The sequence below is a fragment of the Schistocerca gregaria genome, chromosome 11, assembly GCF_023897955.1.
Source record: "Schistocerca gregaria isolate iqSchGreg1 chromosome 11, iqSchGreg1.2, whole genome shotgun sequence".
Lineage (NCBI taxonomy): Eukaryota > Metazoa > Arthropoda > Insecta > Orthoptera > Acrididae > Schistocerca > Schistocerca gregaria.
In genome coordinates this window covers 51,165,998-51,193,689 of record NC_064930.1, presented here as the reverse complement: position 1 = coordinate 51,193,689, position 27,692 = coordinate 51,165,998, and the positions used below count along the sequence as shown (strand labels likewise).

The window sequence follows — 27,692 nt, the reverse complement described above, 5'->3', positions numbered from 1 at the left end:
AGTAATTTGCCAGTTGATTGATTATTCCAATTAGAAAATACCGCTTTCTATAAACATTTTGGGAATGCCTGGTGCACCCTAAGTCTCATTCGTAAACAGTGCCTGAATTTTGCCATTTGTTAGTTATACCACTCAGTTAAATTTACTTATTTGTGCCCTTTAATTTTGCTGTCTTCATTACTAAAACCTAATAGACTAGTCAGCACCCATTGGTCAGAATAAAATCTATGTAACTTCACATTCCACAGTTAGGCATTAAGTCAGACAGTGCACAGGAGTGAAACTGAAAACACCACATACTATTCAGTGTGTCAGAAGGTACCATTAACTCTACAATTTATGTTATATGTCCACATTACTATGTTTGCTAGCTGTGTTGCCACTTAAACTGTGTTAAAACTGGCACTCAAGACCCCAATGTAGCTTGGGCCACAACACTGTTCGAAAGACCATGCCCAAATATACCTCAGGCCATGATTTTTTTTCAACACACGAGGCACATATATCTCAAACTTAATTTATTTTCTGTGTGAACAATGTACGGATGTCTTGCTACCTATCAACTGACATGTAATGCCTTTGTTTTTAAATTTCTACACTTATTTTCAATTAAACAGTAATGAAGTTGGAACTGCTGTCACAACTTACTATGCCAATGTGTGCTTGCATTGTACATTTTCATACACGTACTTATATTTGTAGCAAATCTTTCACGCTCATTGAGAAAGAAAGAAATTTTAGAAGTGGGAGAAATATCAGTGGGAAAAGTCTGAAGATGATTTATATTCAGGTTTGCTGCCATCTGCTACAGTTAAATTTAGTTCAGTTTTATTTTTCTGAATCTCTTCTTTTTTACAGACGAATCTCATCTCCTAGTAGCACCCAACATACTTTTCCAAGGTTAGGTTGGGGAATTTACTGGGGGAAACAGGCTGGAAAGAAACGAACAGGTATTGCAACATACCTCTCTGCTTAATAACTTCCTATACAAAAGCCAATTACATGTGAAATTGCTAAATAATTTATCTGACCCCAGGAGGATCCCTTCAATCTAGTAAAGAACTAGAACAAATATGAAAATAAGCCACCTTAATGCTTTGTCTTGTTTATTACTGTAAGATATATCAAACACAAATGTGGCAGTAACATATTAAATTATGGCATACATGGCCGATGTTTTGTACCTCAAATTCTTCCAAGTGGCTGGACTTTTTAGTGTTAAACACTTTGGAGGCCAAGCACAGCCTAGCTTGGGCCACAACATTGTGTTGAACATACTGCACTTAAGTATGGCACCGATTTCCGATTATTGTGTGCTTAAACTGATAAATGCAAATAATGAAACAAGTGAACTTCAACTGCTGTGATACTTTGTCACTATTGTAAACAAACTCATCAATTAGGTAATAAATGTTGACGCAAACGTGGTGGTCTGCAACTTTGCATCTAAGATCTTGGGGGAGGGATGATAGCAGACTAGGGAAAAAAAAAAAATCAGCACACACGCAACAGTTATTGTACTGTCGGTTCATTTATTTTTACAAACAAGAAAATTTACAACTATTGCTGCCTCACTCAACACTGTCAAGATTTCTTAAGGATTTAAGACACGGAAATAAGCCGAAAAAGCAGTGATGGAAACAATGCTTCACACGCACATTCACCTCCCGTAACCCACCATTCATTAATAATTTCAGATAAACACAATTATCACAGGGATCATACACAGGTGATTAAATAAATAAATTATACATAAATATTATTACAACAATATCACTAAGAAATCCTGACCAGCAGATATGAGCATTTTAACAAGAGTACTATTACAGGGATCACTAAAATATACACCACGCAGTGGCTAACAGTTATATACCGAGTGCTGTGGCAACCATCTTCTCTTATATCATGACCAGTTTCTTTTTCCTATTTATTACAAACGCTAAGCCTTTGCAAATTCGGCACAGTAAGGCAGTGTTTATCCTTTACCAAAGATTACTTCTACTAGTGGCCCACACACACTGTGTGAAATAAGTCTCTCATACTATCATTTTCCATCAAAACTGCAAGGGGGTGAAAATTTCATTTTCTCCTTTACATAATTTTCCATCTAAAGAGGTGTGTGTATGTGTGAGCAACCAATATGAAACATTTCATTCACATACGTTTCAGGAGCTTGGAGAGGTAATTTGTTTCCACAGACATGGACAATACATGTATTAAGATACAGATCTCCACACTGTGTTGAAATCACATACCCTGAACACTCTCCAATAGTTCATAACAAATTTATAACAACACAATTCATGTTAAGTATGATGTACACTACATTTTAATTTGTGATTAAACAAATCATGTTGCCCCACTAACACCCTTCCCTTTAAAGTAAGCTTTGTTGGAGACAATACCACACTACCCTTTTACAGGACACAGCAGAGCAATGGAATTTCTAGTTGAGGCAGCCATCACATAACTATTTGTGTGCACAAAAGCTGCCTCCAATGATCGTTTCAAATTTTGAGGCAGATCCTTCTCTTATAGAAACAAGATCTGCAAAAGATGTCCAACATGTATGCTACCGAAACTGGGTTCAACCTACATCACTAATAAGGTAATGGTGAAATACAGGCTCAGCATCTGAAGATGGGACAAAATAGTGCTATGAGGTACTGAGAAGTCCGAGGTTGACAATTGTCACAACTATTTAACTACCGCATCGCCTATTAAGTACGTGGGCTGTTCCTTCAGAGGAACTGTCTGCTCCTGGCAGTTTGGAAACTTATTACTATTTGTTCCTGTAATGTCCACCGCAACACAAACACAGTGGATAATTGAAGACGGCATTGTGAAAATTTACAACTCTGTAGTGCTTCGACGCAATTACAAATAAACCGTCTAAACTGCTTTCTTACTTAATAATTCCTGCACTGCTGCTGCAAACAAAGCGTGGAACCTCGTGTCAATTACCGACGTGTACTACAGTTCGAAGATAGCTAAGCCGAGCAGCTTCCTAGATGTGCACATCCAGAAAGCCTACATTATTGTCTGCTACTTCCTTTCCATCTAAGGCAGGGAATTTACACCTCCACTACACGACGCTACGGCAATCTCTCTACTACTGTTGGTACATTCCACGACTGTGACTGCATTTCTGTGCTTCCCCTCCCACTTGCAAATATCACGAGTGCAATTTTGTTCATTCCCACAGACGTACAATCATTCACACAGCCACTAACATTTTCATTAAACACTCGGTAGAAACAAGACAACACTCACACTTATTAACTATCAACCGTCAGCACTCACACTACACACTTCCCTCTCATTCTCATTTTTGTTTCGCCTAAAAGATTTAGCAGGGCCGACGGGCAGGACACGATCTCCGACGCCACCCCACTCGACAGACGCGCGCTTCGCGAGCGTCTATGCGGCCTTCGCCGAACCCTTCACCATCTTCATGAGGCCGTCGGTCGACATCGACTTGGGCCTCTCGATGGGCAGGCCGAAGATGCGGTCCCAGACGAGTGACGCCATCACGCCCAGGGCACGCGACACTCCGAACAGGACCGTGTAGTAGTTCATCTCCTTCAGTCCGTAATACTGAAAACATAATAAGTACTCAAAGCAATCATTTCTTACAGTATAAGAAGAAACAAGTCTCAATGTGATGGGCTCCAATTTGTTGTTTCTTTGGTATGAAAACTGTGAGAATACGAAGCTCAGTATGTCAAGCAGATTATTGTCATTTGTTTAACAGTTGCATACCTCCTGGGAGGGGTGGGGGATGGGGTAAGGGGTGTCAGTGACTAATCCAAACAATGTTTTTGGGCTACAATTCCCTTGTTTTATTTTTTTTATTTAATACCTGCATGACATTTATTATAATGATTACTACTACAACTAATAAGAGCTTTTGGTTTACATGCACTGTTGAGTTATAGTGATTATTATTTTTTAATGTCTTACAGCACAACATCCACTCTCAGGCAACTAGTAAACATTACGGTGCGTGGAAGCTTATATTTCTGTGGCACACTGATAGAATGTATAAAGAGATGAAACTGAGATGATGAAATAAGAAATTTGCTCAAAAACTCTAAACAATCAATACATTAGTGAACTATCCTGAAGTCCAAGCTGTGAAGCAGAAGATTTAGTCACAGAACTTCCAGATCGAGTTGCTTCTGTCAACAGTGAGTCCGAAAAAAATGAACAGGGTAAGTATTTTTAGTACATTAGTATGACCGCCTCAGTATGCAGGTGGTTTGTATGCTGGCCTCCAGTTCCGTTTTCATATTTTTATAGACATTCAAGCAATAAGAAGGCGACACAGGCTGAAGGCACGTTGATCATCTTGACAGGAAAGTGGTGGCCGTGACAGGTACGAAGTGGATGACGGAGCTTTACACGAATCGAAGGCGGAGGTCTGTCGCTAACATAATTACAGCTCCAAAATGAACTAACCCCGGGATAAAACCTGACACACTAATTAAAGCTTTTCTCCTTTACTTTGAGAAAATCATCGTTATTACTGTCACTAGTACCAACCAAAGAGTAGGCATTCTTTGGGAATCATCTGAACAGATTTTCATGAAAAATTCTGTAGCTTTTTAAAGGGAAGAAACACTGGCAGAAATGTGAATTCTTTAGAACTGTGGAGTCCATAGACAGAACAAGGAAAGTTTGTGTGGTATGTTTAGCAGCAAAAATTGTCCTATTTACCCAACTTCATTTTCATATCACAGACTGAGGCTCTTATGGAAGTTCCTGCATTTTGTTGATGCTCCCACCAGCAATACAAGGAACACGTTTCCCCGAGTTTTATAATCCTAGTGAGTCAGTTACGAAGTGTGAAGACTTTAAAATGTCACAGAAGTGAGCCTCCTATGCAATTCAGATATGAAATACTGCTTCCCAGTGGATCCTTATGCTGGAAAGCATGCCTACGAGAAACTGTAACAGCAGCCATAATATAGTTAGAAAGTTGGTTGAAATGTGTAACCTGTAACAATCGGGAAAAAACATTACCATTGATAAGTTTACTACTGTTATACTAATAACCTGATCGTTTGAAAGAGGAAAGAACTACAGTTGGGACTATTCAAACTGATTAATGTGATGTACCTACTGAACTCCATCCTGTTTCTCTTTTAGTGACGGTGTCACTTTAGCCAGTTAAATGCCTAAGTCAAACCAACATCACGGCATGAATGTGGTGGAAGAGAAGCCAGATATCATCCTTTCCTACAATTAGAAAGTCTGAGTGGACACACTCCATAAATGTGTGCAAACGTACTACTGACAATGACCAACACAGCGACAGCCAACGGTGACTTTTTCACCTCTTGATATTTTAGTATAAAATCAGTGTCTTATGTCTATTCAATCTGTATATTGAGCAAGCAGTAAAGGATACAAAAGAAAAATGTGGAGTAGGTATTAAAATCCATGGAGAAGAAATGAAAACTTTGAGGTTCGCCGATGACATTGTAATTCTGTCAGAGACAGCAAAGGACTTGGAAGAGCAGTTGAACGGAATGGATAGTGTCTTGAGAGGAGGATATAAGATGTTCATCAACAAAAGCAAAACGAGGATAATGGAATGTAGTCGAAATAAGTCAGGTGATGCTGAGGGAATTAGATAAGGAAATGAGACACTTAAAGTAGTAAAGGGGTTTTGCTATATGGGGAGCAAAATAACTGATGATGGTCGAAGTAGAGAGGATATAAAATGTAGACTGGCAATGGCAAGGAAAGTGTTTCTGAAGAAGAGAAATTTGTTAACATCGAGTATAGATGTAAGTGTCAGAAAGTCATTTGTGAAAGTATTTGTATGGAGTGTAGATATGTATGGATGTGAAACATGGACGATAACTAGTTTGGACAAGAAGAGAATAGAAGCTTTGGAAATGTGGTGCTACAGAAGAATGCTGAAGATTAGATGGGTAGATCACATAACTAATGAGGAAGTATTGAATAGGATTGGGGAGAAGAGGAGTTTGTGGCACAACTTGACCAGAAGAAGTGATCGGTTGGTAGGACATGTTCTGAGGCATCAAGGGATCACCAATTTAGTATTGGAGGGCAGTGTAGAGGGTAAAAATCGTAGAGGGAGACCAAGAGATGACTACACTAAGCAGATTCAGAAGGATGTGGGTTGCAGTGGGTTCTGGGAGATGATGAAGCTTGCACAGGATAGAGTAGCATGGAGAGCTGCATCAAACCAGTCTCAGGACTGAAGACAACAACAACAACGGCACACACACACACACACACACACACACACACACACACACACACACACACACACACACACACACAAGAAATGGGAAAAGAATCACCCCATGAAGAATTCTTGAAGAAAGCAGTATGTGAAAGACTGTGCTCGAGAACTTTGCTACCTCAACGAGAGTAATGAATGTCAAGCAGGTCACATGACAAGGGCCAAGAGGGAAGACCGTAAGTATGTGAAAGCTTGCACATCTTGCAAGTAATACAAATAAATGTAAAAATCATTTATAATTTATTTAAAATTCATTCAAAGGTGTTGTATAAACACTTAGTCTACCAACATTATGGAAATACTTGAGTCACATTGATTTATCAGAGTAGTCGTGTGGGTTCCCTAACAAGCCCTCCCACCCAATTCCTGTTGGCCAGTGCAACACAGAGCAGTGGTATGCTACTTTTAAATATCAGTTTGAGGATTGGTTTGGCAGAGTTCTCCACTCAAGTCTCTTCACCTTTGCATAACTACGACAGCCTACATTTGAGCCTTCTTGCTGTATTCCAGCCTTCACCTCCCTCTCCAATTTTCAACCCCCCCCCCCCCCCCCCCAAATTTCCCTCCTTTACCAAACTGACGATTACTCAATCCGTCACGAGGGATGTTGCAGTAAATCCCAGAGTGGATAGATGAAATGTGGGTTAACGCTAGCCAAACTGCTTGTCGATTTCTCATTAAAAAAGGCAGGCAATTACTATCAGAAGACGATCGGTGTGGTTTTTTTGAAAGTGGTTCGAACTATTGCTTGTGACGAATCTGACAAGTTTGTCAGTTATCGTGGACAGTCCCTCTTATCATTCCGTTGTTCATGACAGGACGCTAACTTTGCTAAAGAAAAACCAAGATGATATTTAGTAGCTGAAACAATGGAAAGCTGATTTCAGAGCAGATTTAAAGGAGGCAGAATTGTGGTGCAAAAGAAATCAACTTCAGGCGTGTCACTGGTGTTTTTGCTCGAAGGTACATGCACAAATTTGTTCAGCATCCTCCAAACTTTATCACTTTGACACCATTGAAGGGGTGTAGGACCAAATAACAAGCTACATTGTTGCCAAGAATAAAAAATGTACGATCTCAGAAGTTGAGAATCTTTTTGCAGCAGTTATCAATCGAGTGACAAATGAGACACTGACAAAAATTGCGAACAGTACTTTAAGTGTCATCAAAGAGGCAGCTAAAAATGAAGGCTGCTGTGGAAGAACGTGTGCAAAATTTTATTATACAACTGGGATAGATGGTGCTGAAGGTGACTATTTGAATTACAATTCTGACAGCAAATAGAGTATCTCCATTAGCACGACTACAATACACTGTTTTATCATCATATTGCGAGTGCCGTCTTCAGATTATAACTGTTAATATACTGATACATTATTCTCTCCTTTGTTGTAGAACTAATTAATGTTGTTAATATTTAACAGCAGAAGCAAAAACTGCAAATTTTAAACGATACGATGAAATCATATCCATTTATATTGTGAAGTTCGACATAATTTTATGACATGTCACCATATTAGATATTAAACGACTCTTCAATTTGAGATTACATATTGCAAGTAGGAACTGTAAATAAATTCATCTGTACAAATACGACCTGCACATTGTCGACACTTTCATTTCTGCTGCTAGAGAACCCGTTTGAGTAGAGACGGGGCGTGGACTGCCGTAAGCCACGTACTGCAACATTGCCGTCTGCCTGGCTGAAGTGTCAATACTAATCACTGATTTTGCAGACTACACGACCCATCCTTGTTTTACTTTTGCTGAGGTTCATTTCCTAACCTTTTTTGAAGACACTTCCTATTCTGTAGAACGGATCTTTTGAAGTTGTTTGTTGTCTCTGTCACCAACAAACCTTAAAGGTTAGCTATTTAGGAAACATTAAAAATTAACATATATTTTAAAATCTCAACCTGAGTGAAGGAGAAGGACCTCAACATTGGACATTTTAATGAGACTGACTAATGTTCCACTCTCAGTCATTTAATTTACAACACTATCAATAAAAGGAAAATCCAGGATGGAATAATGTCAATATGGGAAGTATAGATTGCTACTCGCCAATGGTGGAGATGAGTTCCAGACAGGTAGAACGAAATGTACTGCTAACCAATTAAGCTTTCGGCCAAAAGGCCTTCTGCAGTACAGAATGTAGACATATTCACACAAATGCACCTCACACTCACATGAGCAGCAGCCAAAGGCAGACACTGTCTGTATGTTGTCTAATGCACAAGAAACCATTTTGGCTAAATGTTTAACTGCCTAGCAGTCTCTTCATTGTGCCAGTCTGCAGCCCAGCATCTCCACTTTAAGCTGAGTAGCAATCTATCCTTTTCGTAACACTGTCAATAAACCTCGACAAAAATTTTTACTCTATATTCTTATGTTAAATGACATTCAAACAAAACATGGCTATGGACATGTAATAATGTGAAAGGCACAAGTAGATCACACCTCCACACAACTGATGATTGTTTCAGAATATTCTGCAACTTGTTACTTTTTTTATTATCAGGACATTTTCATTGTGAAAATGTCATTTGTAACGATGCTGCCGCCACCAAGGAAAGGTGTTTTATCAAAAGAAAGATGCATTTCTAGGTTAAATGCTGGAACTAGGAGCTGATGATGAGTGTTCATCGGAGGTGAGGGTATCATCTGGAGTGCCCCAGGGAAGTGTGGTAGGTCCGCTGTTGTATCTATCTACATAAATTACATAAATGACCTTTTGGATAGGGTGGATAGCAATGTGCGGCTCTTTGCTGATGATGCTGTGGTGTATGGGAAGGTGTCGTCATTTAGTGAGTGTAGGAGGATACAAGATGACTGACAGGATTTGTGATTGGTGTAAAGAATGGCAACTACCTTCAAACATATATAAATGTAAATTAATATATTAAAAACAAAGATTCCAAGACTTACCAAGCGGGAAAGCGCCGGTAGATAGGCACAATAAATAAAACACACAAACACACACACAGAATTTCTAGCTTTCGCAACCGACGGTTGCTTCTTCAGGAAAGAGGGAAGGAGAGGGAAAGAGGGAAGGAGAGGGAAAGAGGGAAGGAGAGGGAAAGACGAAAGGATGTGGGTTTTAAGGGAGAGGGTAAGGAGTCATTCCAATCCCGGGAGCGGAAAGACTTCCCTTAGGGGGAAAAAAGGACAGGTGTACACACACACACACACACACACACACACACACACACACACACACACACACACGTAAAGGCAAAGAGTTCGGGCAGAGATATCAGTCAAGGCGGAAGTACAGAGGCAAAGAAGCTGTCGAAAGACAGGTGAGGTATGAGCGGCGGCAACTTGAAATTAGCGGAGGTTGAGGCCTGGCGGATATCGAGAAGAGAGTATATACTGAAGGGCGAGTTCCCATCTCCGGAGTTCGGATAGGTTGGTGTTGGTGGGAAGTATCCAGATAACCCGGATGGTGTAACACTGTGCCAATATGTGCTGGCTGTGCACCAAGGCATGTTTAGTCACAGGGTGATCCTCATTACCAACAAACACTGTCTGCCTGTGTCCATTCATGCGAATGGACAGTTTGTAGCTGGTCATTCCCACACAGAAAGCGTCACAGTGTAGGCAGGTCAGTTGGTAAATCACTTGGGTGCTTTCACACGTGGCTCTGCCTTTGATCGTGTATACCTTCCGGGTTACAGGACTGGAGTAGGTGGTGGTGGGAGGGTGCATAGGACAGGTTTTACACCGGGGGCAGTTACAAGGGTAGGAGCCAGAGGGTAGGGAAGGTGATTTGGGGATTTCATAGGGATGAACCGAGAGGTTACGAAGGTTAGGTGGACGGCGGAAAGACACTCTTGGTGGAGTGGGGAGGATTTCCATGAAGGATGGATCTCATTTCGGGGCCGGATTTTAGGAAGTCGTATCCCTGCTGGAGAGCCACATTCAGAATATGATCCAGTCACGGGAAGTATCCTGTCACAAGTGGGGCACTTTTAGGGTGGTTCTGTGAGAGGTTCTGGGTTTGAGGGGATGAGGAAGTGGCTCTGGTTATTTGCTTCTGTACCAGGTCGGGAGGGTAGTTGCGGGATGCGAAAGCTGTTTCCAGGTTGTTGGTGTAATGGTTCAGGGATTCAGGACTGGAGCAGATTCGTTTGCCACGAAGGCCTAGGCTGTAGGGAAGGGACCATTTGATATGGAATGGGTGGCAGCTGTCATAATGGAGGTACTGTTGCTTGTTGGTGGGTTTGATATGGACGGATGTGTGAAGCTAGCCATTGGACAGATGGAGGTCAACGTCAAGTAAAGTGGCCTGGGATTTGGAGTAGGACCAGGTGAATCTGATGGAACCAAAGGAGTTGAGGTTGGAGAGGAAACTCAGGAGTTGTTCTTCACTGTGAGTCCAGATCAAGAAGATGTCGTCAATAAATCTGTACCAAACTTTGGGTTGGTAGGCTTGGGTAACCAAGAAGGCTTCCTCTAAGTGACCCATAAATAGGTTGGCATTATGCAGATGAACAGGAAAAAGAATCCCGTAATGTTCGAATACTCCATTAGTAGTGTCGCTCTTGACACAGTCACATCAATTAAATATTTGGGCATAACATTGCAGAGCGATACGAAGTGGGAGAAGCATGTAATGGCAGTTGTGGGGAAGGTGGATACTCGTCTTCGGTTTATTGGTATAGTTTTGGCTGCTAGATTTGTTACTGGTAGGTTTGATCACGCGAGTGTTACGCAAATGCTTCAGGAACTCTGGTGGGAGTCTCTGGAGGAAAGGAGGCGTTCCTTTTTGTGAATTGCTACTGAGGAAATTTAGAGGACCAACATTTGAGGCTGACTGCAGTACAATTTTACTGCCGCCAACTCACATTTCGCGGAAAGACCACACAGATAAGAGAGATTAGGGCTCCTACAGAGGCATATAAGCAGTCAGTTTTGCCTCGTTCTGTTTGGGAGTAGAACAGGGACAGAAGATGCTAGTTGTGGTACGAGGTACCTTCCACCATGCATCTATGGTAGATTGCGAAGTATGTATGTAGATGTAGATGAATTGGATGGAGGAATGAAGTGAAAATTTTACTGAATGTTGGTTAGAACAAATCCATTCTGAACGACATTTTCCCTCATCTACAATTTCTCCAAATATCAACTCACCAGTTTCCCATACAGTACATACTGCACCTGGAGAAAACACAAATGGCAAAAATACTGGTGTGAAAAGACAAATATAAGAGACTGTCAGGTATTCTATTATGATAAACTAGACTTCATTCGAATTAAGTTCTGTGGGAGCTGTGTTACTGAGAACTATGTCGCATGTTGCACGAAGCACTGTGAACTAGCTGGGTAAGAACAGGATTGTAGTTATTATCTGGTTAAACCTATCCCAGTTTTGTGGTTTTTTAATCATCATTTAAGGCAAATGCTCTGATTAGGCAACAGCCAATATGAACGTCAAAGAAAGAAAGAAAGAAAGAAAGAAAATGTCCACAGGGGAATTTCAACTGTTCCTCCTATGCCCCTCCAACTAGTACAAAGATCTCATTATTTTCGGGCTAATTCCAATTTTTTTCAAGTGTTACTCCAGGACGCAACTTTGTTGGGTTGGGTTGTTTTGGGGAAGGAGACCAGACAGCGAGGGCATCGGTCTCATCGGATTAGGGAAGGACGACGGCCGTGCCCTTTCAGGGGAACCATCCCGGCATTTGCCTGGAGTGATTTAGGGAAATCACGGAAAACCTGAATCAGGAAGGCCGGACACGGGATTGAACCGTCGTCCTCCCGAATGCGAGTCCAGTGTCTAACCACTGACGCAACTTTGTCTGCATTGCTGTAATATAATGAAGGTTCCAATGCCCTTTTAAAGGCTATACTGCATAGCTTGTTATTGCTGGACTCGGGGAAAAGACAAAAACATTATCACCGTGGTGACCCACATTCAGAAAGGGAGCAACCTAAGCTGACAGTTTTCCTTCATAGCAGGGTACGATGTACAATGAGATGACAACAATGAGATGACAAGAAAAATTCAAGCGAGGAAACTCTTAAATAATTATCGAATGAGCTACGGAGTCTGAAGACTGCCAATATATGTGGACCAGCCTGATGATGATCCACGATTTTGTCTCTAGTGCATGGAAAGAGTGCTTATAGCAACATCTTAGGTCATCAAATTTCTAAAAGCCTAAAGCTCTGAGCCACTGTATGCACTTACAACTGTCCTTCACATACCTGCAGGAGGATGCCAGAGTGGGCATCCACATTTGGCCACGGGTTCTTCACCTTGCCTGTCTCCATCAGGATGGGGGGAACCACCTTGTACACCTGGGCCACCAACTGAAACAGATCGACAGCCGACATTATCAAACAGTAAAATGCTAGTTGATAGAGCTATTTGAACAGATGAAGCTGGTAGCACTAATGGACCAGAGGACATCTAGCAAGGCAGTTAACTGCAGGCTTCCACATGAGCTTGTGTTGACACCCACACACCTCTATACTGCTGTTTTATGTTAAGCACTTCCTCAGACCACAGAAAATTTATGCCACCGACTTCAGAATTTTACCGTCTTCATAGTAAAACACTAACACTTAACAACCAGACATAGGAAACATTTTTATTTTCCTTCGATTAAGCACCTATAGTAGTTTTAATCGTACCATTACAGGGTGTATAAAAATAAGTGACAAATTCCTGTACAACAGAAGAAAAGCTACTATAACTGTATGTTTGGAAACCAATACCTGTAACATGTTGGCCTTTTAGTTATGACAAACTTTATGCAGTGTTTAGTGATGCAGACCATCTCAGTGATTTACTAAGATATCCACACATGGACAGATAAGCCGTGAGCATTCGAGGTAAGGCATCAGAATTACCTCTGTATCAGTGTATGGGCAAGAATTGTCAGTGAAACTCTCCGGTCCATACACTTAAACAAATTAACATTAAGTTTCCTTCATTAAGGGCACAAAAGCAATGCATTTGTTAAAAGAAGGTGGCACTTGCCACTTTTGTTTTATTAATTTTATTTGTTTGCAACTAGTTTTGATCTTTTAGCATATTCTGAAGTGATTTTGCAGTTATGCAACAGAAAACGAAGTTGGTCCATTGTAACATGAGACAATTTAGGTCGAATGAATGATGATAAAGCTACACTAGTTTGGTTCGAGTCGTAAGCTTAGCAGTTAAGCTTTACCAGGTAGCCATTGCTATGCATCAGGCACTCCGTCCGTATTTATACGGGTACCCTTCCTTTTTCCATGTCTGGTATGAATCGATTGCTTATTTTGTTTTGATCTGGTAAGTGCCGTTTTCTTTGTTATAGGTGTTTACGTCACTAAGCTGAAAATGCATTACTGTACTGTGTCATGCATTGTTTGTCGCATTCTGATAGTGCCTGTTTACGGCCTGTCGCCACTCGCGTCATGGCTTGCTTTTGTGGGTACTACCGCCGTTTACAATTTTTAAAAAAGAGAGGAATCATTTCATTAGCGAAACAATGGCAAGAGACTACTATTTGTTGTTACTTACACAGCTGCTTTCTTTGATAATGATCAACAAGAACCAAATAATACAATGTGTATAATAAAACATGTTCTGAATGAGAGTTTAGGGAAAGTTTTTCTCCGTTTGAAAAATCTTTCGGCTGCTTCTTTAGTACATCAAATTCTGCACAGAAATTAGAGTCATCTTGGATTTAAAAATCTAGTCAGTTGCTGTGCTTCATTTCTATCACTATTAGGCATAAGAATAATAAGAATATAAACATGACATGATATGTATATTCTTCTGTGTTTGCTGTTGTCTCACTCTAGTTTCGTAGTTTATTAGGCAGACATGATTTAAATGAGATAGCAGCAAATACGAAAGACTACATGGCAAAATGTTTAAGAATAATATGAATATATGGTGAAGAGAATACTGCATGTGATTCACATTTCAACATGCTCCTATTAGCAACCATCTCTTCTCACAGGTAGGAAAAAATTCAGAACAGAGTTGGCCATATTGACAAACATCCCAAACAGTTTTACCTGTTGGATTTTCATAGTACATTGAAATTCTGCTACGTTCGAAGATGAACAATACGGAATTTGTATTTACTTAGTTGGAAAATGTATGAATATGCAGTGGTCTGAACTCGGGGCGGAGGACAAGGCTCGTCTTCCACCTTTTTTTAAATTTGTTTACTGACGCTGAGGGTTTGTCACCAGTATTTATCTTTGTGCTATTTATCTTTGTGCCTACAAAGCATGCCTGTGTAGCACTCCATATATTCGACAGCAGAAATTAGTTGTGGCGGCACCTACCAACATTTTTCAGAACTTCCGCTTGCTTTGCACTATTCTAAGCCGCAGGCGGTTTTTTGGATTACAAAAACAGGAAAAAAGTGCGGCTTAGATTCGAGTAAATACGGTATTTTTCTAAAATGGTTTGTAACAATACAGCACCACCCTGAAATAAAAATCTTTATTTTCCATAAGGAAGCCATTTAAAAACAAGCACCAAGAAAATTAAAATATTTTGCAAAACTATGTACTACAGTAGAATAAGCACCGACACACTTGTTACAAAAAAGGTATAATGTAACTCCATGTATATTTCACGAGTTACAGTACTACCAATTCAAAAAAGGTTTTGAAGAAACAAGCATTTAAACTTTCAATTTGTTATTTTTAATACCGAAAGTGAACAAACTTTACTACTACTTGCGTAATTGGAATCACTTTTCAAACCTTTTCTATCTATATTAATGAATGAATGCAATTCTCAAGCACTCACATTTTACATCGAATAGTGAACAAGTAAAATGACAAGTCAAAGAACACTAGACAAGCGAGTGTTTTCAGACTATTTACCATAAACAATTCATGTTTAAAAAAGAAAAAACCTTGTTTAGAATAGTACTTTATACTAATGCCCTCTGTGATACTATATGAAAGTAACAGGACTCCTATTGCATCATTAACTATTACATCATTACATTTGAGAGCTTTTATGCACCAGACCCCCTTCCAGTTAGAGTTTTAATGTATTTTAATATTTATGGCAAGATTTATGTGACTCAATGTTTGGTATGATTTATATGAATGAATCTTAAAAACAGACACTAATGAACATTTTACATCACTAAAAAAAATTAGGCTAAAGCCTTTTAACCCTTGTCTATTGATTAACCCTTTAACTGCTCTGGATGTGTTAAAACACACGCCTTTGTACTTGGCCCTGCGTTCTCTGAACGTGTTTACGCGTGCCAACAGTTCTCCTACATGGTACTCTGAACATGTCTACGGGTAGGCATGTTCAGAATACCTGGAAGAAAGACTGGTGGCGTGTGTCAACACGTTCAGAGCACACAGGGACAGGTACAAAAGCCCGCGCGTCATTTAAACATGTAAGGCATAGTTTCTGTTGCAGAACCATAAAATTACTTTGGAATGGTCTGGAAGGCTAAAAATAGTAGTGAACAAGTAAAATTAATGCAGAAAAAGTGGAAAATGCCACCCTTTTTTAATAACATTTATATATAACACACCACTGGTTCTGTGCATGCCAGGTGCCCTCCAACCCTAGTTGCACATTGGCTGACTGAAGCAAACTTTTTATTTTAACCATACAGCAGAACATTTCTATTTTGTTTTTCTCCATTATCATGGCAGTCTCAGCTGTAGTCAGCACTGCTTATGGAAGGAATACCAGGTGCTTCATTTCTCCATGTAAATTACTCTCTCTCCATCTTGCTCGGCCGGTGTGGTGTTATACACTGATGAGTCTAACACTATGAACACTGACTTAAAAGCGTACTTGCCAACGGGGCTCTCTATCATGGCATTTTCCATTCTCCTAGTGTCTTTGTATATGCTGTTAAGGCGGGACAGGACTCCTGTACGTTTCACCTTCAGCAGCGAAGTGTCCGCGGTCTGAATCTATAAAGGAACGAACTGGATACAAACCCACGACTGTAGCTGAAGGTGACTAGTAGGAAACTTGTCAGAACTCTGCGGATAATTCGAGAATATTTCACAAAAGAAATTTGCCGAGAAAGCCCGCATATTCCTTTATACTTTCAAATACGCCAAAAGCAAGTGAAAACAATATTCGTATGTGGCAGGTTACCTTGAACATCGGGTCATCGGGCAAGTGCTTCATGGCGAACTCCCTCTGGCAGGTGTAGCGCGGATCCGTCTTGCGCAGCACCGCGTGGCCGTAGCCGGGCACCACCTGGCCCGACTTCAGTGTCTTCCAGATGAACTCCTTCAGCTTGTCGTCCGACGGGTTGTCACCCAGCGCTGCCTGCACCTTCTTCAGGAAGATTAGCACCTGTTGAAGAACGGACACACTGAGTAAAACTTCTCAAATATCCCAAAACAGGCCGCTACTACAGAGCACTGGGCTATTAATATTATGTCGGTGCAACAGTGTTTTGGTTTAAGTTTATGAAACAACAAATACACGTAACTCAGACTTTAGTCCATCAATAATATATTCTTCACTATTTACAACAGTCTGCTAACACAAAGGTAACTTTTCAATTCCACGTCTAGAAACTGTGCGGTTTTTAAGTGAAGAACTCGTCGAGTCTAGTTTGGAGCGCCTTTTCATCTGGAAAGGATGTTATTTGAAGGTTGTTAGACAGTGGAAAAGGTGAATAAGGTGGGTGTGAGATGGTTTCCCAACCCAACTCCTGTACGTATGCAGCAGATGTTATTGTTACGTAGCATCAGTTAACCCAGTCTTCCTGGTAATTATTCTAGGACTGCATCTGCAAGACGTCTCAGTTTTTGACAATGTCAGCAGTGACGGTTACACCTCAGGGAAGCAATTCTTAGTACACCGCGCCATCACTATTCCACCAGATGCATAAAACTATTTTCTGGAGGCGCACAGGTCTTTGTATGGGGAGCTGCAGCTTGCTTTGAGCTCAACCATTCCTTTCTCTCCCTTATGTTATCGTAGACACTCCATTTCTTGTCACCAGTAATGACACAGGATAGAAATGGTAGGTGTTGCCTACAGGGCATTTGATGATTACCAAGCATGCACACACACACACACACACACGGATGGACACGGACACACACACACACACACACGGATGGACACGGACACACACACACACACACACGGATGGACACGGACACACACACACACACACACACGGATGGACACGGACACACACACACACACACACGGATGGACACGGACACACACACACACACACACACGGGGACACACGGGGACACACACACACACACACACACACACACACACACGGGGACACACACACACACACACACACACACACACACGGGGACACACACACACACACACACACACACACACACGGGGACACACACACACACACACACACACACACACGGGGACACACACACACACACACACACACACACACACGGGGACACACACACACACACACACACACGGGGACACACACACACACACACACACACACGGGGACACACACACACACACACACACACACGGGGACACACACACACACACACACACACACACACACACACACACACGGGCACACACACACGGGCACACACACACGGGCACACACACACGGGCACACACACACGGGCACACACACACGGGCACACACACACGGGCACACACACACGGGCACACACACACGGGCACACACACACGGGCACACACACACGGGCACACACACACGGGCACACACACACGGGCACACACACACGGGCACACACACACGGGCACACACACACGGGCACACACACACGGGCACACACACACGGGCACACACACACGGGCACACACACACGGGCACACACACACGGGCACACACACACGGGCACACACACACGGGCACACACACACGGGCACACACACACGGGCACACACACACGGGCACACACACACGGGCACACACACACGGGCACACACACACGGGCACACACACACGGGCACACACACACGGGCACACACACACGGGCACACACACACGGGCACACACACACGGGCACACACACACGGGCACACACACACGGGCACACACACACGGGCACACACACACGGGCACACACACACGGGCACACACACACGGGCACACACACACGGGCACACACACACGGGCACACACACACGGGCACACACACACGGGCACACACACACGGGCACACACACACGGGCACACACACACGGGCACACACACACGGGCACACACACACGGGCACACACACGGGCACACACACGGGCACACACACGGACACACACACGGGCACACACACGGACACACACACGGACACACACACGGACACACACACGGACACACACACGGACACACACACGGACACACACACGGACACACACACGGACACACACACGGACACACACACGGACACACACACGGACACACACACGGACACACACACGGACACACACACGGACACACACACGGACACACACACGGACACACACACGGACACACACACGGACACACACACGGACACACACACGGACACACACACGGACACACACACGGACACACACACGGACACACACACGGACACACACACGGACACCCACTGATTTGTGCGATTTTGGTTGGAACATGTGGTACCTGTACATCCAATTTTTGAAACTTCCCCACTGCACACAAATGTCGCACTGTGTTGGAATGATCACAGTTCATCACTTTTGCCAGTTGTTGAATACACTGACATGGACCATTGTTGATTAAATGCCTTGAAACACTCTTCAAACCCTGAAGGTTTGGTGAACATGGAGAGTCATTAATATCAAAACAATGAGAAAATCAGTTTCTTGCTGGGCTCTATCAAATGGCATTATCCCCAGACACAGTACAAATGTGTCTAGCTGCCTCTGCTGCTGGCAACCCTCTGTTGAATTAACAGAAAATATGTCTGAAATGTTCCGCTTTTTCCACTCTTCAATTACCTGCATCCACAGCTGCATTCCGTATCTCCCAACAACAACAACAACAACAACACTGAACTACAAATAAGAAATGGCAATCAATAAATAAACATGTAGGAACTGTAATACCAACATAGGAATCAAAACAGATATTAACTTATGCATCAACCTAACTGTTTATTGCCAAAGGAAACAGACTGGCTGTCAAGAAGGCTACACATGAAGCCTTCCGTGACACCACTGATGTACCGTACTGAGAGATACAAGATCCAAAGAAATTACCGTCTTTTACTAAGAAGCAGTTAGTGCCACCGAGAGTTGCAGCTGATGGTCGCAAAGCAGAAATCTATTTCCAAAAAATTTTTACTGAGTGAGAGACAAAAGATATGTCCCCATTTACTCTTTGCACTACTGCAAAGGTGAGTAAAATATTAGTGTAGGTGGCATTGAAAAGCTACAAATATCTGAAATTAAACATGGCTCCAGGGCCTAATGGAAGTAAAGACAACGTGAAGAATACAGAACACAATACTGCTATATGCATAACTGTACACAAAAATGTTACTCTTTTTTTCCGACGTAACCGATTTACACGCACAATCCGACAACTGGCTAATGTGCTCAGTACGGGGTGCGACCACCTCTGGCAGCAATTGATGACCTACAACAACTGGGCACACTGTTAATTATGTCATCCGTCTCACGTCGATGTAATAACGCCCATTCTTCCTGCAGAGGCGCTCGCAAGTCAGAGTGGTTGGTGGATGTTGATGTGATGCAACCTGTCTCACTAGTACATCAGAGACATGCTCAATGGGATTCAAATTGGGAGAGCCTTTCAACCAACTACTCTGAGGTCAAGCAGTACTGTCCATCCGTACGACGTGTGGGTCCACATCACCTCGCAACACACGCCCATCGAGTCCGAAGCTGCCGTCACGACACTTTGTCGGTTAAAGCTTGCCAATTAACCGGTACCATTTGATGGAGAGGTGTCCGAGTGGTCCACTTAACTCCTGCTCACACCATTGGGGATCCTCCTCGATTTTGGTCTCTCTCCACAGAGCTCGGGTCCCGAAATCATGTTCCACGTTCCTTCCAGATGCAAATGCTTTGACAATCACTCCAGACCAAATCGGGATCCTGTGTGGAAAGAATATTGGCCCACTGTTCAATGTCCGAGTGGCATGTTGACAACTCCACTCTACACGTTCGCTCCTGTGAAGACTCAGAGGTACACAAACAGCAGGTCTCCGCAATAAAGGCCACTCCACCAAAACCTTCTGTCACCGTTTGTCTCGATACAACACGTCCAGTGAATGCTGCGAGGTGAAATGCCAGTTGCCGTGCAGTGCCGAGGCGAAACAGTCATGCCTCTCTAGCAAATAACACACTACTCTTTCCGATACCACACGTGGTCAGCCCTGCACTGGTTTTAAGGACACCGTTTTTCAGTCTCTACGGATCGTCACTGCATCCGAGAAACAGAACGATTCCACATTAAGCCACTGAGTCGCATCAGTTTGTGATTGTCCTGCTTCCATTCTTGTTTAGGCCCTCCAGACGACGACGACCAGAATGCCACCTTCTGGGCAGAAGGTGATTGTATAGCCATCATCTGACTGATTGATTATACCACGAATTGGACACAAAATGGGGAAATGGTGGTTTGATGCCTTAATTTTGGACACCAATGTATAACTACCTCGTCCATACTAACCTCCACGGATTCCAAAAGCATCAGTGGTGGGAAGCTCAACTAGCATTTCACTCACATGACATGACAGCCAGGGATCAAGGCATTCAGGACTTTGAAAAACCACATGTCTTAGTATCACACCAGTATTTATTTACAAAGGTACGATTAAAAGGGGGTATTTGTCACAGGCTTGAGGATCTTTTTGTAGACAAGATGCAGCACAATCAGTTGGACAGTTACCAACAGATGCGTGTTCCTGTGAATGTGTTTCAACCATTGTCCTTCATAATTTATATTAATGACCTCGTAGACAATATTAACTCTCAGACATTTTTCAGACAATGCAGTAATCTGTAATGAAATATTGTCAAAAAATGATGCACAAATATTCAGTTCTTGATAAAATTTCAAATCAGGGCTAAGATTACAACTTTTTAAAACTCAGAAATGTAAAACCATGCAGTTCACAAAACAATCATTGACAAGTCACAACTGGAATAATCTGACTTTTACAAATATCTGAGCATAACAACAAGTAGAGGTACAAAACGAGATGATCTCTTAACAGACTCAGTCACAGGTAAGGCATGTGGCAGACTGGTTCAATGGTAAGATACACTGAAAATAAAATTCTACAAACACTGCTCACAGGACACTTGTACATACGATGTAAGAATACTACTCACCTGTGTAGGCCCCGTATAAAATAAAGCCATGTTTATGCAATTTCAACACAGTGGGGGAAACAACTCTCACATTAAGCATAGGCAAGTTTCTAGATTGTGTAGTAAATAAAGTTTTTAGGGATTCACATTGATTGCCAATTAATGTGAAATGAACACAAAGATACTGGGAAAAAGAATTGTCACATTTTGCTCTTAGTGTTCTGTAATACCTATTGTTTTTTGGTGAGTTACTATTCCTATGTACATTCAATTCATACCCATTTGATTCTTTTCTAAGAATAGAAAAGGCCCCAAGGATAGTAACTAAGTAATGCCTGGCTCATTGTAAAGAACTATTTAAAAAATGGGTATCCTCACTGCTAGACATTAGTATACGTACTAATCTATTCTGCATTTCCAGGAAACCACCACCAAACGTATCCCTAGTAGTTCTACACACAATCGTGGAGCAAAACAATGTTTGGACTGAACTTTTTGAAAGAAAACCAACCATTCAAGATAGAAAATGGTATCATTGAATAAAACTGAACAAATAGCACAAGATGAAATTATTATTGTGACACATCTGTTTAAAAAGGCAGCTGAATGTTGCTTTCTTAAGTAATGTGTACTACATTAGAGAATTCAGAGTAGTGACTAACAATGAAGAGGTATAATTAGAACAACATGTCACATTGTTGTTGTTTTTAGTCCTGAGACTAGTTTGATGCAGCTCTCCATGCTACTCTATCCTGTGGAAGCTTCATCTCCCAGTACCTACTGCAACCTACATCCTTCTGAAGCTGTTTGTGTATTCATGTCCTGGTCTCACTCTACGATTTTTACCCTCCACACTGCCCTCCAGTACTAAACTGGTGATCCTTGATCCCTCAGAACATGTTCCACCAACTGATCCTCCTCCTTGTCAAGTTGTGCCACAACCTACTCTTCTCCCAAATTCTATTCAATACCTCCTCATTAGTTATGTGATCTACCCATCTAATCTTCAGCATTCTTCTGTAGCACCACATTTCGAAAACTTCTATTCTCTTCTTGTCCAAACTATTTATTGTCCATGTTTCACTTCCATACATTGCTACACTCCATAAAAGTACTTTCAGAAACGACTTCTTGACACACAAATCAATACTCAATGTTAACAAATTTCTCTTCTTCAGAAACACTTTCCTTGCCATTGCCAATCTCCATTTTATATCCTCTCTACTTTGACCATCGTCAGTTATTTTGCTCCCCAAATAGATAAACTCCTTTACTACTTTAAGTGTCTCGTTTCCTAATCTAATTCCCTCAGCAGCACCCGATTTAATTCGACTACATTCCATTATCCTCGTTTTGCTTTTGTTGATGTTCATCTTATACCCTCCTTTCAAGACACTGTGCATTCCATTCAACTGCCCTTCCAAGTCCTTTGCTGTTTCTGACATTACAATGCTTTAATGCTTAGGCATGTATCTGCAGCATATGATGGTGAGGTTTTATGACTCTCCCGAGTTCAGTAGTTCACTTATCATGGGGAGGGTGCCGACTCAGCTTTTCAGGTGGGCTGAGGAGAGGACACGACGACTTGCAGAGGGAATAGTGATTTTATGGGCACAGAGTCAGTTTTCCTAACAGACTGGAGTTAGTGCTGGGAGCAGAGTCACCAGCATGTGTCCTTTATGTGTGAGGCAGTGAACATTAACAAGGTTTGTATCGAAGAACACTGGTACGATTGGGACCAACCAAACAAGGCAGTGTGGTTGTTAATACACCGACCTCTTATTTGGGAGCATGGAGTTTGCCCTGCCAGGTCATCCTCATTTAAGTTTTCTGTAATTATACAGGCAAATGCCAGAACTGTTGCTTCACTGAGGCCACACCTAACCACCCTGCCCTATACTCATACGGCACGCATATAGGTATGTGCATGCACACTGTACTTTATGAATAAACAAATGTATAAAAAGAAGAATAGCTCAAATGTTAACATATTTGGTTCATGGAAATTGAGGGTAACCTGAATTGGCAGATGCCTTAGTGTAAGATAGCAAGTATCCCACAAAAATGTTAAGAGGGATCAAGTGAAGAATTTAGAGAGATTCTTCATCCTCAAGTATCACTCTCCTAAGGAGTGCAGAAACCGTGTTATACTAATTACAGTGCACAAGGGCTTTAAGGCAGTCATTCTTCCCACAATCTGTACGAGGTTAACAAGGAAAGAAACCTAGACATCTGGTACATTCCTAGGTAATGGCTGCCATATACTCCACAGAGGTTTACAGAGTATGTGCGAAAATGTGAGGATTAACCAGAGCTGCTGTGGGGAGGGGGGGGGGGGAGTATTACCTGAAAATTCTATGTATGGGGAGGAAGACATCATAAGAGGCTTAAGAAATGAACGGTGAGCGCGTGGGATGGTGTTTGAGCTACTCGCAATAACTGTTCTCTCATCACAGCCATTTTTGAACACTGACAATTTATATGTACCAATATTAAATAATTAATGCACTTTCAAATATAAAGTATTTTAAAATTTGTGCTTTATAAACTTCAATAAAAATTAAAATCCAATGTTAGAGAGACAGAAATCCCTAAGATTTAACAAAACTTTTTCAATTCTCAGAGATTTTTTCCATGTAAAATGTAATTTCCTGAGAATGCCAGCTTTTCCATAGGAGCAGCATCCTATTTAGCCCTCTGACTGCTGTCTGCAAGACAGAGCCCGTGCCTCGAGGTGGTGCACAGTTTCTCAGCACGCGCCCGACGCCGAACACTTCGCGTATCTCACACATTTGCGTTTGTTCGGCACCTTAGACAGGCAGAGGAATGCATTTTCTATTACTATTACACTATTTACTGCATTCCAGTACAGCACCACAGATCTGCACAAATATGGAGGATCGGCACTCATCAATGAAGTTGTACACGTGGATACTGTCAACAAAATATGTTGCGAACAGTAGCAAAGAAGCAATAAATTAACATGTCATACCTGATGCTGGCATTTTACTGCAAGAACAGTAAAAATTTAGTATGTAATTAACTTTTTCCCAGTCATTTTGTGGGGGTGTCAGTGACGAGAGGGTCAAATTGCATGAAGCTAGTAGGAATTTGTGAAGTGCCCTCATTATCAAATAATGGATGAATAAAGTCTGGATAATTCCAACACTGCGAGTTATGCTCCCTCATGAGGCGTATACAGTTTCTGATCTGGCTTATAGCACGAAAACTTGCCTGTTAACGAGTAGATTAGAAGGGCATTTTAAAATTCAGCTAAGAATTATATGAAATACTGAAATTCACATTTTTGTTCCCCTAGAAGCCGTCAGATAGGCAGCAGGAATTGGGACAGAGTTTAGCTCTTCAGTAGTATGTTTATGTATTGACACATAAGAAAGAAAACCCGAAGATTCTTTTGCGAGATATTAAGTCACTGATTTTACTTACTATTTTTACTGCATACTTCTGTAGAAGAGATACTTTGACAGTAACTGTTTTGCCTCAAAAGATTATGCCAACAGACATAACTAAGTGAAAGTATGTGAATATAGCAGAAATTACATTTGCAAGGCAACACAATTAGAGAAAATTCTCAGCACAAAGAAGGCAAACAGACAATTTTGGTTTACTGGTTCCACATGCTGGTGGCCCCTCAGTTTATTATCCACCTAGATACTTAGGAATGTCCTCTTACGCATTACCTCACTGGCTACCCTCTTTTCCTCAAAAGTTTTTATTGTCCGAGATCACTTATTCAGTCTGGCCTAACTTTGCACTACGAGAAGGAAAAAAAACTTACCTCCTGGTTGGCAAGCCCGTGAAGAGGTCCTGCGAGGCCATTTATTCCAGCGGCGAAGGAGAGGTAAGGATCGGACAGCGCCGAGCCCACTAAGTGGACTGTGTGTGCACTCACGTTGCCACCCTCGTGGTCACTGCAATACAAAACCTTGCACGATTAGACTCGAGTTACAAGAACAGTAAAATCCGGGTGAAAAATTTTAACAAGTGCATGGGCTAACTACTACTTCATCTACATCGCTACTCTCTTAATCACACTTTAATGCCTGGCAGAGGGCTTTAAATCTCTCTGAGCTGCGATTTCCCTTATTTTATTAAGACAATCTTTTCTCTCTACGTAGGCCAATGTCGACGAAATATTTTTCGCATTTGGAGAAGGAAGTTCACGATTGACATTTAGTGAGAAGATCCTACCACAATAAGAAATATCTGTTTTAATGATTTCCACCCCATCTCATGTCAGTGACATTCGCTCTCGTATTTCGAGACCATAGGAAATGTTCAGCTCTTCTTTGAACTTTCTCGATTTATTCGATTAATCTGGTAAGGATCCCGTACCGCACAGCACTACTACTAAGGATGGCAGACAAGCATAGTGTAGGCAGTCTAACAGACCTGTTGCATCTTATTAGTGTTCCACCATTAAAACACTTTTCGGTTTGCCTTCTGGTCAACATTTTCTGTGTGATCTATCCAATTTAAGTTGGTCGTAATTTTAATTATGAGATATTTACTTGAATTAACAGCTTTAAATACGATTGATTTATCATGCAACGTAAGTTTAACAGATTCCTCTTATGTGTACATGTGGATGACCTCACACTTTTCATTATTTAAGATCAACTGTGAATTTTCACACCCTACAGGTATCTTATTTACAGTGTGTGTGTGTGTGTGTGTGTGTGTGTGTGTGTGTGTGTGTGTGTGTGTGTGTGTGTGTGTGTGTGTGTGTGTGTGTGTGTGTGTTATTGCTGCCACTTAGTGAGTAGGTTTTTTATCCATCCATTTACATTATATCTATGACTCAGCATACCATTCATCAAATGCTACAACACACAAACTCTCACATAGGATGACTTTTCCCAATACATTTATCATCACATCTATTAAAATATGAATATGTTGTTGTCAAAATATATTAAAAAACTTAAATACTGAATTTTTTAATGAGAAGATTTATGTTTGACGTAAATTTTGAACCTTCACAAAATTTAGAGTGGTCACAACATTTTCATGTCAAAACATATTCATATTTTAAAAACAAAGATTCCAAGACTTACCAAGCGGGAAAGTGCCGGTAGATAGGCACAATAAAGAAAACACACAGACAGAATTTCTAGCTTTCGCAACCGACGGTTGCTTCTTCAGGAAAGAGGGAATGAGAGGGAAAGACTGAAGGACGTGGGTTTTAAGGGAGAGGGTAAGGAGTCATTCCAATCCTGGGAGCGGAAAGACTTCCCTTAGGGGGAAAAAAGGACCCACACCCACACCCACCCACGTCCATCCGCACATACACAGGTGTCTGTATGTGTGGATGGACGTGCGAGTGTACACCTGTCCTTTTTTCCCCTTAAGGTAAGTCTTTCCGCTCCCGGGATTGGAATGACTCCTTACCCTCTCCCTTAAAACCCACATCCTTTCATCTTTCCCTCTCATTCCCTCTTTCCTGAATAAGCAACCGTCAGTTGCTAAAGCTAGAAATTCTGTCTGTGTGTTTTCTTTATTGTGCCTATCTACCGGCACTTTCCCGCTTGGTAAGTCTTGGAATCTTTGTTTTTAAAATATTCATATGTTTTGACAAGAAAATGTTGTGACCACACAAAATTTTGTGAAGGTTCAAAATTTATGTCAAACACAAAACTTCTCATTAAAAAAGTCAGTATTTAAGTTTTTAGTTAGACTAATTACAAGATCTAAAACTTCAGCTGTTTCTTTTGCCTTTTATATGATCATTCTTTTCAATTTTGAGATCTTCTTTCCTGAATTGCTTTTTAAGACTAGCCACTTCCATTAGATTTCTTCTTTTTTGAGGCTTCTACTAGTTTTGATGAATTCTTCACAACTAATATTTATTTTGTGACTGCATATTTAGTTGTTTATTGCTATTAAGCAAATCGCCTAACAATTGTATTGCATTGTAATTGTTTCTCTCTGCAACATTTTTATCTTCTGTGATTTCAGCTGAAAGTTCTTTGTTAACAGCGAAGCCTCTCAATAGCAGCATTTCTGTCAAAGATTCTGCACAAACTTGAAGTCTTGGTTTGCATTTTGCAAAAATGCATCAGAAAGTAATCAAGTTTGTCCTTAGGAGTCAACTGCGAGTTATTCTTCAGA

General features: G+C 41.5%; 1 protein-coding gene across 3 annotated transcripts in view; it reads right to left on the bottom strand.

Moving 5' to 3' along the window:
- Positions 1-1,512: 1,512 nt before the first annotated feature.
- LOC126295119 (probable citrate synthase 2, mitochondrial) overlaps positions 1,513-27,692 on the bottom strand; it is a 212,035-nt gene continuing 185,855 nt past the window's right edge. For all 3 annotated transcript variants that reach the window (XM_049987389.1, XM_049987390.1, XM_049987388.1), the window contains exons 6-9: positions 25,360-25,492; positions 16,383-16,586; positions 12,494-12,598; positions 1,513-3,597 (exon numbers count right to left, since the gene is read on the bottom strand). In XM_049987389.1, the coding sequence (XP_049843346.1) occupies positions 3,421-3,597; positions 12,494-12,598; positions 16,383-16,586; positions 25,360-25,492 (619 nt within the window). In that variant the 3' untranslated portion in view covers positions 1,513-3,420. The remainder of the gene's footprint in view (positions 3,598-12,493; positions 12,599-16,382; positions 16,587-25,359; positions 25,493-27,692) is intronic.